The sequence below is a fragment of the Mytilus edulis genome, chromosome 8 (genome assembly GCF_963676685.1).
Source record: "Mytilus edulis chromosome 8, xbMytEdul2.2, whole genome shotgun sequence".
NCBI classification, from domain to species: domain Eukaryota; kingdom Metazoa; phylum Mollusca; class Bivalvia; order Mytilida; family Mytilidae; genus Mytilus; species Mytilus edulis.
This window is the reverse complement of record NC_092351.1, coordinates 41,170,104-41,186,577: the sequence shown is the minus strand read 5'-3', so window position 1 is coordinate 41,186,577 and position 16,474 is coordinate 41,170,104. Positions and strand designations below refer to the sequence as shown.

At 31.1% G+C, this 16,474-nt stretch overlaps 1 protein-coding gene across 1 annotated transcript in view; it reads left to right on the top strand.

Moving 5' to 3' along the window:
- LOC139484089 (von Willebrand factor D and EGF domain-containing protein-like) overlaps positions 1-12,501 on the top strand; it is a 36,821-nt gene extending 24,320 nt beyond the window's left edge. The window contains exons 7-12 of the mRNA XM_071267815.1: positions 3,286-3,497; positions 5,381-5,726; positions 6,792-6,950; positions 10,458-10,653; positions 10,781-10,968; positions 12,232-12,501. Coding sequence (XP_071123916.1) covers positions 3,286-3,497; positions 5,381-5,726; positions 6,792-6,950; positions 10,458-10,653; positions 10,781-10,968; positions 12,232-12,501 — 1,371 coding nt within the window. The remainder of the gene's footprint in view (positions 1-3,285; positions 3,498-5,380; positions 5,727-6,791; positions 6,951-10,457; positions 10,654-10,780; positions 10,969-12,231) is intronic.
- Positions 12,502-16,474: the final 3,973 nt, after the last annotated feature.

Here is a 16,474-nt window from a genome sequence, read left to right as displayed (position 1 = left end):
AGTAAAACCTTTGGAGCAATTTCAGTAAAATACTATTTGCCCAGAAATTGTTAAAGAACACCAGTCTTTCCTTAGTGGCATCTAAACGGCCGTCTGGTGTCAACATCGAATTCTGTAGACCAAAAATCATTCATTATGTACAAAAAACCGTCAGTGGTGGTTACATAAATTCAGCTTGAGTTGTAACATTTTTTGTTAGGACTGTGAGTTGATGATTCGACATTGGATGTTTCGTTAAACTATTGCGCACGAAAGATGATATGAAACATTTTTGTTTAATATCGATCTATTGTTAAAATTGTAATTTTCAGAACAATTTATTTTGAAACATTACCATTTCTAATATAAATTTTATTTTCGAAAAACCAAGTGTTGCGTTTCCATTGACACTCAGTATACATCACCTACTTTGCATGATGTCTCTTTTCATGACTTGCTGCCATTTATTCAAAAGCCGTTAGGTATTCATTACATTCGCACCAAACTGTATTCATTACCCCTTTCAAAATTTCATTCTCTGTTTAATATATGGTTACAAACCCTCATTCAAACCAATACAAACTTATTACTATAATTTTGAATATTACAAGTCACAAACTTTTCAAACCAGTCCGCACTGTAAAATTTTGATGGATTCAGTCGAGGATTATGCCTGGCAGTGGGCTTACAAAACGCGAGGAGGAAGGCGTAGACACACTTTCCGAGTGAATTAAGGCGGTGAGGTCGGTGATACAAATCAGAATAAAGAAACTGAATGGGTCTATCAATACCCATGCTACGTCATTCTTTAAAGACCCAAATGTTGCAAAACATTTATCTTACCTCCATGACAAATATGTTGTTGACCCGCAGATAAAGCCCTAATTAACTTCGTTTTTGTGTGTAAAACTCATTACATTAACTGCTTGATAAACGAGTTAGGTATTGACAATTTACTTTGAAACTCAATATATACCCTCATATACCCAAGATAATTCGGAAGGTCCATATGTTTCAGTACATGAACTTGTTTTTGCAATTGACCCCATACAGAAAAGGCAAAAACCAGACATAAAGTAGTGCAATGAGGCAATTTACACAAGTGTATTCCTTTTTTAATGTAAAAGTGTCCTTACTGATTATAAGTACTTATTTTGAAAATTAATTATTGGTACAGTATAAGAGAGGTTGACATTTATGATATCCAAAAATGCATTTAGCATATAGTACCGATATAATAATAATTTGTAGTGTACGCATATGATTAATGGTGATGAATAGAAGCATTAAAGAATTGAGTTTATTGTGTACGTCACTTCTTTGACAGGTGATTTCTATGCAATGGTTTTAGTTTTGACAATTAAATTATTTGTATGAGATATAAACATACCTAGTCCGTTTGGTTAATCGAAGTTAACTTGGACGAAGTCGTGAGAAGACATCGTATGAAATGGTTTAGAGATTACCAAGGACATTCAATAAACAAAGAGGAAATTACAAAAACAATATTTAGTAACTCCTCTGCGAACAATTGAGATCCAAAAAAAGGAAAAAATACCATTCAAGCAGAATATAAAGTGGTTCATGATAATAATTTAGCAGTTATATCCAACAAACAATAAACTTTGATTTAAATATATAGATGGTATTTAATGATAAAAAGACATGCAGACGAACTGTAGAGTAACAAAAAAATTGAACTGGAATTACAAGGATAATGTAAGGGAAAACCAAAAAGAGGACAGAATAGAGACTTTACAAAAACCAAATGAAAGTAACAATGAAACTGTCAATCCAAACAAGAAACCATCCTCACATACAACAAAACATTAAAGCTTGATAAAATGTTGTGCCAGTTCGTTTTGGTTTACAGAAGACGTAACTTTGACTGTTGACTTGTAGAATGGCATTTCCTAAAATTGTCTCTTTGACCACGCACCAAAATTCTCCTGAATGTGATTTTTTTTCTTGTCTCCAGATGCAAAATGTGTTACTGTTATATTTAGATCCATTTAATTTATCTGCTGGTAGCACATATCATTAATCAAAGTTTTTTAGTAGTTTTTGCCTTTTTTCTCAATTCTTTTTAAATTTAAAAATCACAGTTTTCGCTGCTACCAGCTCTGCATCTCGGATGTGGACATGTTTTAGTAAAATATGCATTTCTATTTATCGGATTAGGTTAAGCTCGGGACAGACATGTTTATTAGAATTTGGGTTGTCGACGCCTGCTTTGAAACGATTAATCGCGGACTTATATTATCATTGGTTTTTTAGAAGGATATGATGATATACTTTTAGAGGCTTAACATGTCTTATATTCCATTTCAATGGTTTAGTATCAATGGAATTGATCGTCATTGGCTTTCGTTTTAAGATTTCTGTGTTCAGGTTATTTGCCTTTTCTAACAATTTTATATTAGGTGTTTTGAAATACTTTATATATATAGATGTATTCATACATTTATTTTTATCCAGATTGGTTCATCAATATCTTTAGCACAAATACTTCTAGTCATGCAGTACAAAATGTTTTTTTGTGTTTTTTTTTATCTATTTAGCATAGGTTACATTTGATCAACATTAAATATTTATGACTATCGTTTTCCTTTCACGATTATCAGTTGTTACATTTGCATTATATATGTTCATCAAAATACCAAAGAAATTGGTTACATGGGGAAAAAAAGAGGCACACATAATGAACATATACATATAAATAGATGAATGTTATTATTAACTTCAAATGTATGCTTTTATCACATCAGCTAGAAAAAATAATGTATACCTTGTAATATCTAGAAAATTAGTATTAAAGGAACGACAGTAGTATTTCATCTGTCTATGAAAAAATTACATAAAAAATGTCGTCCACACTGAATAACCGGCGTAGCGGTAAAAGTGTGCACCACAGTTTTATGTTATTTCGAATAGACAGGGAAAACAATATAGATATTCCTTGTAATATAATTCTAGAAATTAGTAAATAATGTAAAAACGTTAATGGTGTCGCGGTTACATAAATTATGTATATAAGCTGTTGGACAAAACACTTTCAACTAATCAGAAGACGTGATACATTACAAATTAAATTATTGAAAAATAATCGAAAAAGGAAATATTTTAATTCCAACATTTTTATCCTTGTTTTGGCTTTTCGATGAATACTTGTTCTGCAAATGCTTCCAAAATGCTAAGCAACCTACATACGTTTGAACAATCGAAACAGGTTGTATATGATTTTTGTAGCTTTTGATAACGAGTATGTTTGTCAAATTGAAAATATAATTTGTCAGTGTCGTTTAGATAATTCTCCCAACCGGAACAAAGATAACCTTTTCACACGGCAGAATTTCCAGTTTCTATGGAATTCATGGAATTAACATTATTCCGTCAGCCCTCGACAAAGGGTTAACTACTGGACTGTGTGGTAAATACAACGGAAATCGCAAAGATGATTTTACGCCACGCAATGCAAATCTACCAGCAGATATCAAGACTTTTGCACAATCATGGCAGTATGTATTAACATTTCAATGTAACATTTATTGTGTTCCTTTCTGTAAACCGAATCTAGTTTAAGATTAATTGTATATATCAAAAGGAAAATACTTACCTTGTGAAGAACAACAATTGTTCATACTACAAATACACTGTAAATGACATCTTCATCAAATTGTAGGACTTTTTAGACAAAAAATATTATTGGATTTGTTGGACTGATTTTGCAGACCGTTTTCAAATGTATATATAAATTGTGTATCACGACTTGTTTGGCGAATAAACATCTGGTTACGTTCTTTCATTTCAATTTCAGATATATTGTTGATGATATGTCACTCAATAACTCACATTGCAATGAGTGCTTTAATCTTATATGGGATAGCCTTCATTTTTTCAAAATAACTTATCTTTAATGATATTACCAAAAGACACAAATACTCTCTCAGATCTTTTCTTGATATTGACAACTTCAAGCACAAATCTTTCACAAAGGTGTTGGTTGCAACTTTTCAAATTCCCAACAAAAAAACTTCATCCTGTGGCGTAAACATATCTTAGTTAATACGTTATACCTTCGCATACTGATTTCATAAACAGGGGTGTTTTCTTAACAATAAAACTGCTGCAGCAGAATTATCAGGGAGAGCGGCTGGAATCGACACTACTAATGTAATGGTCACAGTCAGGAATTGGTTGGCCAATAAGAAATTTCCTTCATTCGTCACTTATGAACTTATTTTAATATATCTAAGATCTTTGGTTGGTCGTTTTGTACTTTTACCTTTTGTGTCCTTTTTTCCACTGTGGAATGTTGACTGAATGATGAATAATATGCATTATAATAATAAATTCCGAAACAATTTTAATACCTTCTTTTTTAATTTTATGAAAACTTTAAAAATTCAAAGACGGTTTTGTGGATTGTCACATACTATCTTTTATCCTACAATTGGGTGTTCTACTATACAGATACAGCCCTACAGATATTGATGTGCTGTATCTATATACTATACAGATATCGCTTTAAAGCTCCGCCCACTGCCGAACTAAGTATTATATGAACCTGCGTGATCTCAAAATGTGTATTGCAGTTGCATTCAAATAACGTACTAATTGCGAATTTACGATTACTTTTAAACGTTCTGTTCGTTTCTTTAAAGCAATAAGAATCACACCAATTTTCTGATAACATACACACATGAACAGCAGTCTTTTTTACGATGACAAGTTCAACTATCAATTTCAAAACGTGAATGTGTATGATTGTGTATTAAAAACAACCATGTCAATTTCAGCATGACTGTTTAGTGAATGTCGATTCTGAAGCGTAGGACAATTCGCACACTCCTGTTTCAAATTGGACAATGTTTTGTTATTTGTTTTTACTGTTGAAATTAGTTGTTGTGTTAAAATAGATAATTATTTACCTTGAGCGTTGTATTATTGTTGACCATTCGGGATTCTTTTCTTGAGAACCCGTTTTCAGCTGAATGTGTGATTACTGTATCGTATTACTACACGGGCCTCAAGGGATTTCAAATCGAAAATAAATGCAAAACATGTGTTTTTGTGTCTTTCAAAACACAAATAATATACAGAATTAATTGCAGGATAAAGACAATAACTGTTCAGCGTCTTTAAATATCAGCTGTATTTGTACTCGGCTCGACACAGGTATAGTAGCTCGCTAAAAGCTCGCATACACCTTGTTTCCTAGCCTCGTACAAATGCAGCTGATATTTAAAGACACTAAACAGTTATTGTCTATATATCAAACTTTCAAAATCGTTGAGCAGTTTAAAATCCCCAAAGTTTATTGTTATCAAGATTGTTAAAACTTTGAAATTTACACAAATCGGGAAATGACGAAAGCAATGTAGTTTATTTCTAATTCAAGAGTAAAAGGTGGCACTCAGGAGGACACGTTATTCAGTCCAGACGGAAAATTGAAAGCTCCTGTATATCATGGACAACAGTACTGTACCTGCAGGGTGAAAGACGTATTCCCACATGCTAAACCTTTATTGAACTGCGACTGGACCAAGGCAACCCTAGCATGTAGGAGTGCAACTACCAAATCAAGTGTTTATACAGCGTCATGCACAAATAAAGTATTACGAAATAAACGAGAAACAATGACAGAAGATCAATTAAAAAGAGAAAATAGAGACACAGAATTAAGTGACGAAGATGAAAAACCTCCAGTTTTTACAATGTTTGAAGAACAAGGAAGTCTAGAAATTGTAAGAAAATGAAAAGTATTGGTATAGTGTTTTTAAATGCATTTATATTTACACATAGTTAAATACTATTTATGGTTATGTAAGCCCCCTTGGTTTATTTTAAGAACATTGATAATAAGGTCACAGCTCAAGATCATGTTTTAAATTTTGAACTTTGCTGGATATTTTTATTCCAAAGAAACCATGACAGTTAATAATAAGATGTGTTTTCCAAATATTGTTCATGATATGGCGCAGCTTCATCCCGTTTAAGTCGAAGTGATTCGGTCACTCTTTATTGGAGATTGCTCCCCTTATTACATAAAAATCAGTTTTACTCGTCAACCATACAATTAAATTACCTTCGAAGTTTTCATTTGAGATTACAACCCTATACTGTTTGATGCGTTTTCAGATTTATTACTCAACAATATCCCTTTCACCGAACACTTGTATCATTTTAAAAACGGTAGCCAAGTTGAAAACTTTCGTCACATTTTTCAGGAACTACAAGGATTTCTGAAATTTAGTTTCAAGGTTTATATAAGTCACTTTTACCATGAGATTGGTTTTCAAATTCATCACTCTACAACTTCCTGTTAACCAAAATATTTCGGCGGGGGTATCATCAGTGAATAGCAGCTCCAAGTTTTACTTTTTTACTGCTTGTTTCACTGAACCAGTTTACATTTTTTTGTTTCAAGACCAGCTAAAGCACCCCTCCGAATGCGGGATTTTTCTCGCTGTGTTGAATATTCATTGGTAGTCTTGAGCTATTTGTTGTACTATGGTCGAATTGATGAAACTTTGACACATTCCCCGTTTCCATTCTCAATTTTATCTTATGAGCTATAGAAAATTGTTTCACCGAATTCAGGGATTTTGCAATAGCTTCACTATTGATAGTCAAGAAATCAAGGTATGACACTTTGTGGCAAAACATCTTTATGATATTGTTTAATAAACCATGTAATATTTAGCCACAAACATTTTATGGTGGTCGTTAAGACTTTATGCTAAGTTTTTACAACAATTATTTTTCATTTATTTGTTAATTAAAATAAAAATGAGGCTGATGCATTTTAGATACCAACAGAAACTTGGCAGAATGGGTGGACTGAAGAAACTGCCAAGAACCATTGTACAGAAAAGTTTCGGAGTGCACCAGCCTTTGGTCCGTGTTCAGAACATGTTCCATCAGTAGAAAGCAGTTCCTACGTAGACTCTTGTATACTTGACATAAAAGTAAGTGCTCATTGAATAATAGTTGTTAGACTTTTTTCTGACACTAACCTAAGTAAGTGTTACATTATAATCGGCTAACTCAGATCAGATAAAGTTGCAGGTTTATCTTTTTATTCTCCACCTACGATAGCAGAGGAGTAAAATATTTATCGGTTTGTGTGGACTTTCGTTTGTTCTTCCGTTCGTCCGTTTGATCGTGTGTGTCGCTTTAAGTTAAAGGTAGTTTTTGATGAAGTTGAAGTTACATCAACTTGACACTTAGTACACATGTTTCTATGATATAATAATTTTAATTGTTATGTCAAATTAGAGTGTTGATCCTATTCACAGACTGAATATAGAAAATGATAGTGGAGTTGAGCATCCGTTTACCACGGACATTTTCTTGTTCGGTGATATTTTCTAAATTATAATAAAAAAGAGTTTATTTTTTTTTTTTTGCAGTGCAGGTTGACAAGAACCTTCAATTATATTTATTTTTTGAAATTTTCATCAATCTTTAAAATAGAATCTTATTTATTTATGCGTTTATTTGTTTTTCTCTCATATAGTGCATGAAAGTTACTTGCATGCTATACAAGTATATGTGGCACCACATGACGTCCAAAGTCGATTCGATCAACATGTGATTTTGTATGATTTTAAAGTTATAATAATTGATTATGTGGTTCTTTAACATCCAGTGTCAATAACTAATGATGAGAACATTAATTCTGTACGATTTTTTTTCTTCTTCAAAATGTGTATATCGGATTGAATGGGGGCAGTTCAGACTGCCACGAGAACTAGAGTGTGTTGCATGATTTTAATCATGACATCTTCATTTGTTGGCTTATTTAACTTGAACATCCGGTGGATTGCAAATGTATCGAAGAAATTGAAGATATTGTTATTTGCCACATTCTTCATATTCTTATCAACATTAAAAGTGGTATACGGAGAAGCAGATGTCAAGATTTCTTTTCAATCTTTCAGATAAAACCAGATTCCTTTCTGTATATGCTTGGAAAAGGGTCTACTTGTGTAATTAGCCACTCACATTTGCGTCGATATGTACGCCAACATTTTATGGAAGCGCAAATCCGTTCATTGATTTGAATTCTTGATGTCATAAGATCAGACTTGATAATGGCACAATACGCAATGCAAATCTTAAGTTGATAATATTCAACATCATCAGCATTGGGACGGATTTTTCTTCAGATATTGTTAAAAAAGCTAACACCTATCTTATTTCAAGATTACTAATTGTACAATTACAAGCTGCTTAGAAAAGCTAATATTTGTCTTATAACAATCTTTTTAGAAAAGCTGTTACTCTTCCTAAGAAATAATGTACTGAAATAAACAATAATATATAACATTCAAAATGTTCCAAAAATAAAGGTGCTATCAGCTTCGATTAAAAATGATTTCGTAACCTTGAGATATACATTTCTCAGATAATTTATGTATGTCAATTTATTGCTGTCTTATCGAAGTCTTTCCAATATGTTCTACCATTTGTGTGTTATGTTGAAATGAAAGGGTTTTAAAATTGGCCATTAAAAACCAGTGCATCTATAAGCTATTAAGCATCAATTTTAGCCATGACGTTGTCAGATTATTTTTGATTTATGAGTTTGAATGTCCCTGTTGTATCTTTCTCTTCTTTCTTTTATTGGACTTCATATGGTGTGATGTTACACTATTGTTTCAGATAAGGGAGATGATTTGGTACCATTAAACACCTTTTTAACCCGATGCAATTGTTTGCACCGGTTCTAAGTCAGGAATCTGATGTTCAGTAGTTGTCGTTTGTTGATGTGGTTAATAAGTGCTTCTCGGTTATTGTTTATTTATATAGATTATACCGTTGGTTTTCTTGTTTGAATGGTTTCACACTAGCAATGTTTTGGGGCCCTTTATAGCTTGCTGTTTTATTTTTTCTTATTTTAAACATAAGCTCTCTCCATATTGTATGTACAAGGTTTAACTCAATTATTAACAACTGTATTTAAAACAATGTAATATAATGGAACAGGCATGAGCACACATGAGCACATATATGTTTACAGTGTTACTTATCAAATGTCAAGTATGTATTATAGTATATAGGCAATTACTAATCGTTTATTTAAGTTCCTTGAAACATGCAAATATCCTTTATAAGTCATTAGAAATATATATATATGGCTTGAAAGAGACACTAAGCTTGCTTAGTGGAATAAATGAATTAATGTTGAAGTGGAGAAGTGTAGAATTTTTCTTAAACAACAAGTTACATTGTAAGTGTCACTGATATATTCCTGAACAGGTTTGAAAATAGCAATATGCATATCATATGAAATAATCTGTTTCCAAAAAGTTATAATTCAATATGTAGGTTAACATTATCACCTTTGGAGTAAATGGAATCAAGTAGGATCTGTGTTACGTCATTGTACCAAGGGCAAATGAATAAGAACTATTGGTTATACTTCACAGGGTGATTAGAGTTTGCACAAAAAGTGTTCTCTAGATACATCACAAAAAACAAACCTTACATCCCTCCCACTACCCAACTAATAATTTCATGATGTATTTCGATTATCTGATGAACAGTAAATCCAGATTGAAACTTTGAAAAAAATTTTTACTCCTCATCTAATTGTACAAATGTTTAAATAGAGCTTATTCCATCTTGCTGTTCGGTGTTAGTTAAAGCTTCGTACTAAAGACCGTACTTTGACCGACTAGTATAATGATTTATTTTTATAAATTGTTACTTGGATGGAGAGTTGTCTTATTGGCACTCATACTACATCTTTTTATATCTATTTAATATCTTTTGTCAACCTTTAACAATTTTCCGATCGATTTTCCGGGGGAATAATCATAGGAGGAAGGGCAGAAATTTATACTTTGAAAGGTTGAATATTTATCACTGGCGATATTGCACACAAAACATTACATTTGTTGAACTGTGTGTCATTTTTGGTCTTTTGTGGAGAGTTGTCTCATTTGCAGTCATCTTCTATTCTATATACTATCCTTTAATAGATAGTTAATTTTCAACTGACGTCGTCGACGTTCCTACAAGGGACAACAATTAGCCTCACGTGGTATTGGGTGGAATAATAGACCTGACCCTGGTTATTCCCTATCATGCTGTTTGGGGAGAAGGATCATGCAAACGTTTTTGGGTGGAGCGGAAATTAATAAAATAGGTATATTTTTCTCAAATCAGCTTGAATTTTGTTTATTTCGCTATAATACTTACACATGTATAATTATTCTGTATAACAGAATAACTATAAAAAAAATACTCAAAACGTATCTATCGTATCAAAACATAATATAGTCCGATCATAATAATTGCGAAAACTCAAAAACAAACGATTGAACGCAAATATTCGATTCAGTAATGTTTGTAATTTTAAAACAGAACATATTCAATATGAATGAGTTCACAAACACGTAATACTAAACTAAAGTGGTATTAAAGAAGTAATAATAATAAAACATAACAATCTGCTTCATTTTTAGTCTTCAGGAAGTGACATCTGGCTAAGGGCAACCATTGATAACTTTGCCAGTGCCTGTAAACAAGAAGCAATAAGGACAGAAATTTTCAGTTTAACAAACAGTACAAATTCGACTGGTGCTGAAAAATCTATACTTTCAATCATTGAGGAGACAACTTGTCCGGGAAACTGTTCTGGTCACGGAATATGTTCAGAAGGTAACCTTATTATATAGTGTTAAAAGGCATAAAACAAGATACTTATAACATTATGTTTTTTTGTTCTTAGTCTTGAGTAATATTTTGCTTGATGCATGAATCGCATTAAAGTTTTTATTTGTTGTAGGCGAATGTCATTGTTATACAAGTTATTCGGGTGATGATTGTTCTACTGACAAAAATAATCCTCCCCTCTTAGAAAAGGAAGCATTTGAAGGAGAATGTGACAGTTCACAGAAAGCATGCAGGAAGTTTATCATACCAGGATATGATTTCTTCAGAAATAGTCTGTCCTGCAAATTTGTTCCTTTTTCTGTAAGTAAAAGAAGCATAAGCAAAGTCGGAATATGTACGATATCTACAATTAACTAAATATTTATTCTGACAAATAACGATTGACTTCAGTTTACGATTTTTCTACAAATGGATGTATTATTGATTGAAACAAAAGGAGTAGGTCCGCTAAGGACCGATTTTGGCCTCAAATTTCAGGTTCATCTGACGAAAGATTTTGACCACTTTTTAAACATTTAAGTGTCTATTTTATTTGAATTAATTAGTTTATGTGAAAGATTTTAACAGATTTAGTCATTAAAAACGATCCGATTCAAGCTCAAATATGAAAAATCTACCTAAAATGTCACTTTTCAGATGGTTTTTGGTAAAAATGAAAGTGGCCGCATCCGTGTTCATCCTCAACCTTTATATATGTTATGCATTATCATAAAATACAACTTACATTTCAATATTAGGGATGAACACGAATGCGGCCACTTTCGTTTTACACGGAAACCGTCTAAAATTTAACTAAAATGCTAGAATTATGAGGATTTCAGTAATTTAGCATGACTTAATGGTGCTAGTACCGGATATATGTGCATTGTATTGTCAAAAACAGCCCATATTTATTTAGCAGAAGCATTCTACTGTCCTATAAATAACTAAAGGTTTACATTTTAACAATTTTGTAAAACTGCTATATTTTGGGGCCAAAAAGAGGTCTTACCGAACCTACTCCTTTGGAGTATTGTTCAATTTATATAGATAGTCAGGTAATATAGCATAGCCCAAAGCATAAACAAACGAAATGGAATTGAGAGCAATCGTAAATGCAACCACAATGAATCCAATGCATCCTCGTCGAGGACATTAATATATATGTGTATGAAGAGAACAAAGATAGAGATACAACCTTTTCAAACTAAGTTGTTATTGATACAAATAAAATAATAAATTCTGTTGCCTATACATTTACCGCTATTATATATTCAAATTTAATGTTTGTTCGGGCGTAATTTTGGAACTTCCTAAATATCAATTTCAAATTATAAAATTTGCATAGAACATAGTTTGACAAATACTTTCTTATAGTTTCAAGTTAGTATGTTTAAATCAAACACAAGAACTTATGAGCACGATTGATTAGATTAAAATTGATACAGTTATGAAATATAACATGTAACAGAATAAGTAATTTTTTTCTTAGATTACTTTAAGATGAAGGTCTACAACGTTTGTGTATAGTTTTGTCCCGTATAAGGATTACAATATGATAAAGGATAATACAATCTATTATAGGTTAAAAAAAGTGAAAATACAACAGTCACCATTGAAGGCGAAAGCTTTATTAATTCTGGAACCTATAAAAGTTCGTTCTTCATGTTATGTGAATTACCAGCTGCCAGAAGTAAGCGTTCCATAGACATTGAGGTTTTGGCAACAGGTTTCCACATTTCAATATCAAATAATGGGAAAGACTTTACAGATCAACTCAGCATGCTTATCTATGACTCTTTATGTTACAGTTGTAATAGCACAACATTTGAATGTGAAGAACTTGTAAGTTGAAATAGAATTATATGAGACACTTAATCAATGTAAGCTTGTCAACATTGTTTAATCAAGGGATATACCAAAAACAAAAAAGATATATATATAAATGAACTACGTTAAAAAATTTATTTATTCGACAAAAAGAAAAAAATAATTTAGTACCATTCCTTTGGTTTATAATCGAGGCTAACCTACAGTAGTTTGGTATTTGCAATGTGATTTGAAGCTAATTCTTGAACAAAAAATAAATCAGCGAAATCAGCGAATAAATATTTTTTTCATTTAAAGACCGACAGTATCATTTAATTCTTTACATATTATGAATTTCAGGCAAAATCTAAACTGAAAAAAACACAAAATTAAGATTAAAACAAAGTCAATTCCTGAACTAAAATCTCTAGCACACTCTAAAAAATATATATAAAAAAATGATACAATCATAAGAGCAAAAAATTTAATATGTTTATTTTGAAAGTAAATACAAAAAATAAAATAACAATACCATAAATCAAAAAGAAACAACGCCTTGATTTATATATCTAGACCACTCAAAATGTATATGTTACAGTTGCTTATGATTTTACTATTGTGGTAAATTTTGACCAGATTCTTTTTGTCTTATGAGGTTTCTGGGTTGGTTTTTTTTTGGTTTTTTTTTGGTTTTTTTTTATTTTATATATAAATATGTTCGAAAACTTATTATGTTATCGCCAGAAAAAATATTTGTTTTTATGTACTTTTTTACAGAGCACGTGTCCAAATAAAGCGAGTAAGTAGACTTGATTTCAATCGCATCCATGAGAAAGGTATACAATTTCATACTTTTCTCTATATGACAAAACTTAATGGAATGAGCTGTCAATTTGACAGCAAAATTGGGTTTGATGTATATTAAAAAGTGCTTTAATCAAGTCTTTTTCAATTGCCTATTTTCTGATGTATCAAGGACCATAAATTCCGAAAGACAAAATTGAAAGTTATCGCACTAAAACTGGACAATCATTTGTCAACAGAATTTTGAAAGCATCATAAGAACGGTAATTCAGTATTTGTACGGAAAGGTACCATTTTTGATTTGTTAAGTACAATAACTTCTGGACAGCAATAGTGAAAATCTTTAAAAAGACCTGACTGTACCTTTTGTATTCTTAGCTCAAGCTTGATTATTCTCGAACGATAAAAGTTCATCAATATTGAACTGGACCTCAATTTTTTTATGATCCGTAACAATACATTACCAATTGAAAACCATTTATAGAAAGTTTTTGAAAAAGAAAATGACAAAAGCCGTTTTCCAATACACAATTACCATGACTGCTAAAGGATACACATTGAAATCTTCAATATTGAACTAGATAATAATGATTTACTTTTACATATTGTTACTTGAATAGAGAGTTGTCTACTTGACCCTCATACCACATCTTACTATATCTAGATCTCCATTTTGTCACAAGTGTCAACATATGAAGACAGATCATTGGTATATGTTTCCTCTGATAGAATATTTTGTTACTTTGTCAAAATGAAGATTTTACTATGCTTTTTTTTAATATAATAAAAAGTATAGATCACCATGAGTCGTTAATAATTGCCCAACTTTGCTTAAATTGTTCATGATAAAACACAGTTTTGTGCATTAAAAAAAATCAATGAAACATAATTTAAAAAAAAAATGTGATTCTGAAAAATATAAATATTTGGTATTTGTTGAAACATTTTGGATAATGCATTAAATTACTGATTATTCTTTATATAAATACACAGTATAACTAATAAATTGCAAATATGTCTTGAAATTTGCAGATTTGTGTTATTACCCGTCGGCTGTTTTCTTCTCTTTGGTCGCGTCGTTGTGTCTTTTACACATTCTCCGTTTTCATTTTCAATTTCATTTGAAGAGGTATTTACGTATTTCTTTTATTTAAAAGATAAAGATACAAACTACACATTTCAGGAAACATGGAAGAACAGAATAGTATTGCCTTATATATAGGAAGTGCATTTGGGGGTCTCGTTGGAGCAGTTATTTTAGTGATTGTTATTTTGATAGTGATAAAAAGTCTGACAAAAAGGTAAGATAGTTAATAGGAAGCATTAGTAATGACATATTTTGCAATGAAAAAGGCAGATTGTATAAAATCTATTATTCCATTGAATAATATACAAATATAGCCTTTATATGAGGTCAATACAAGGATATATTGACATGAAAGAAGTATATTGACTGAGGACGTCACAAAGTATATCGGTTTTTAGATATTTAAAATATAACCGTGCAATATGCTATTCTTCTCTACCTACGAAAATATAGTTTAACATGTGACTATCCCTAAACGAATCTAATTTATAAAAATATACAAATTAATTATCTTAAAATAGTATTACATTATGATTATTAAAAACATTCCAGAAGACAAATCATATATATCTTAACTTTTCTTATTGTACTTCTCTATGCCGGTAGCATGCTAAGCTCTTTTGAAAATCATTCTTACACCTAGAAACGTTTGCATTGAATTCGTATTTTCAGTTTATACCGATGTATACTTTTAACATTTCCCCCCCCCCCCCCCCAAAAAAGAATCTAAAATATAATTGTTGAAAAGATGACAATAAAAGAACAAATTGCAAGTTGAAATATGCATGTGCATGCATTTATACTCTGAATGATTAAGTAATTTAATGATTTTGTCTATCAATATTTCAGGAAGTCTTCCATTCGGGATTCAACCCTGACGCTTAACAACATACATTCAAACGGAAAGCAAACTGCTGTATCTGGATACGTCAGCAACGAGTACGAGTACGTCAGAAAATAGATAAGACAAAAGGATCGAGAATAAGAATAAACTATCAAGAAAAAATAAAATGTGATTTAAAATGAACAAACCGTATTAAAATAAGATGTGTGACACTGGATATTAAATACAAAATTTGTGATCCATGAAATGAAACATGATTTGTTAAAAATAAAATAATAGAAAATTTGTGATGAATGAATTAAAAGATGATTTAGAATATATATTATAATTCAAAACTTGTGATCAATGATAAACATGGCTTGTGATATATATTTTGATAACAAAAATTGTGAGAAATAATATAGATAAAATTAGTGATACATAAATTTAATAAATGTTTTGTCATAAATGACATAATTCATGAATTGCCATAAATGATGTAAAGATAAATAGAAAAATATATAAAACAGATTTATAATAAATTATTTAATACATGATGTGGAATACATGATTTGTTTGGTCTAGAATTCTGTTGTGATATCTGGAAGATGAATGTTGAAGGCATAGATTACCTTAGCTGTATTTGGCAAAACTTTTAGGAATTTTGGATCTCAATGCTCTTCAACTTCGTACTTTATTTGGCATTTTTAACTATTTTGGATTCGAGCGTCACTGATGAGTCTTTTGTAGACGAAACGCGCGTCTGTCATATATACTAAATTTAGTCCTGGTATCTATGATGAGTTTATTTGATACTATTTTACATCGAAACAGTAAAACAGTTACTTCATAAGTAGCAAGATATTTATAATGAAGAACAAACACTTAAAATTACCATAACTGACATTATTCTGCATGATGTATATTTGATTTTGTCATACCTTTACTCCCAAGAGAAATTTCAAGGGATATATTTCTCTAATATTAATCAGCATAACAACAAGTGCAAAAACATTAATAGATAGACATATCGTTTTTTTTTTATGTGAACATGAACGAACTTTGCATCGGAATAGATTTGCATATACCTGGTGGTTCGTCAGAAGTTCATGTATACTTTGTCTTTTATTTAAGCAGAAAACCTGATTTCTTGTTGCTTAAAGTTCTTTTATATACGTCAAAAGATAGAAAAATCTAAGACTTGATTTTTGGAATTAAAGTCCTTTGTCAACGTGAGCCACAGTAAAAAAATAGTAAAAAGGATTGCATACACACGGGGTTTGTCAACTAAGACAAGAATTTTT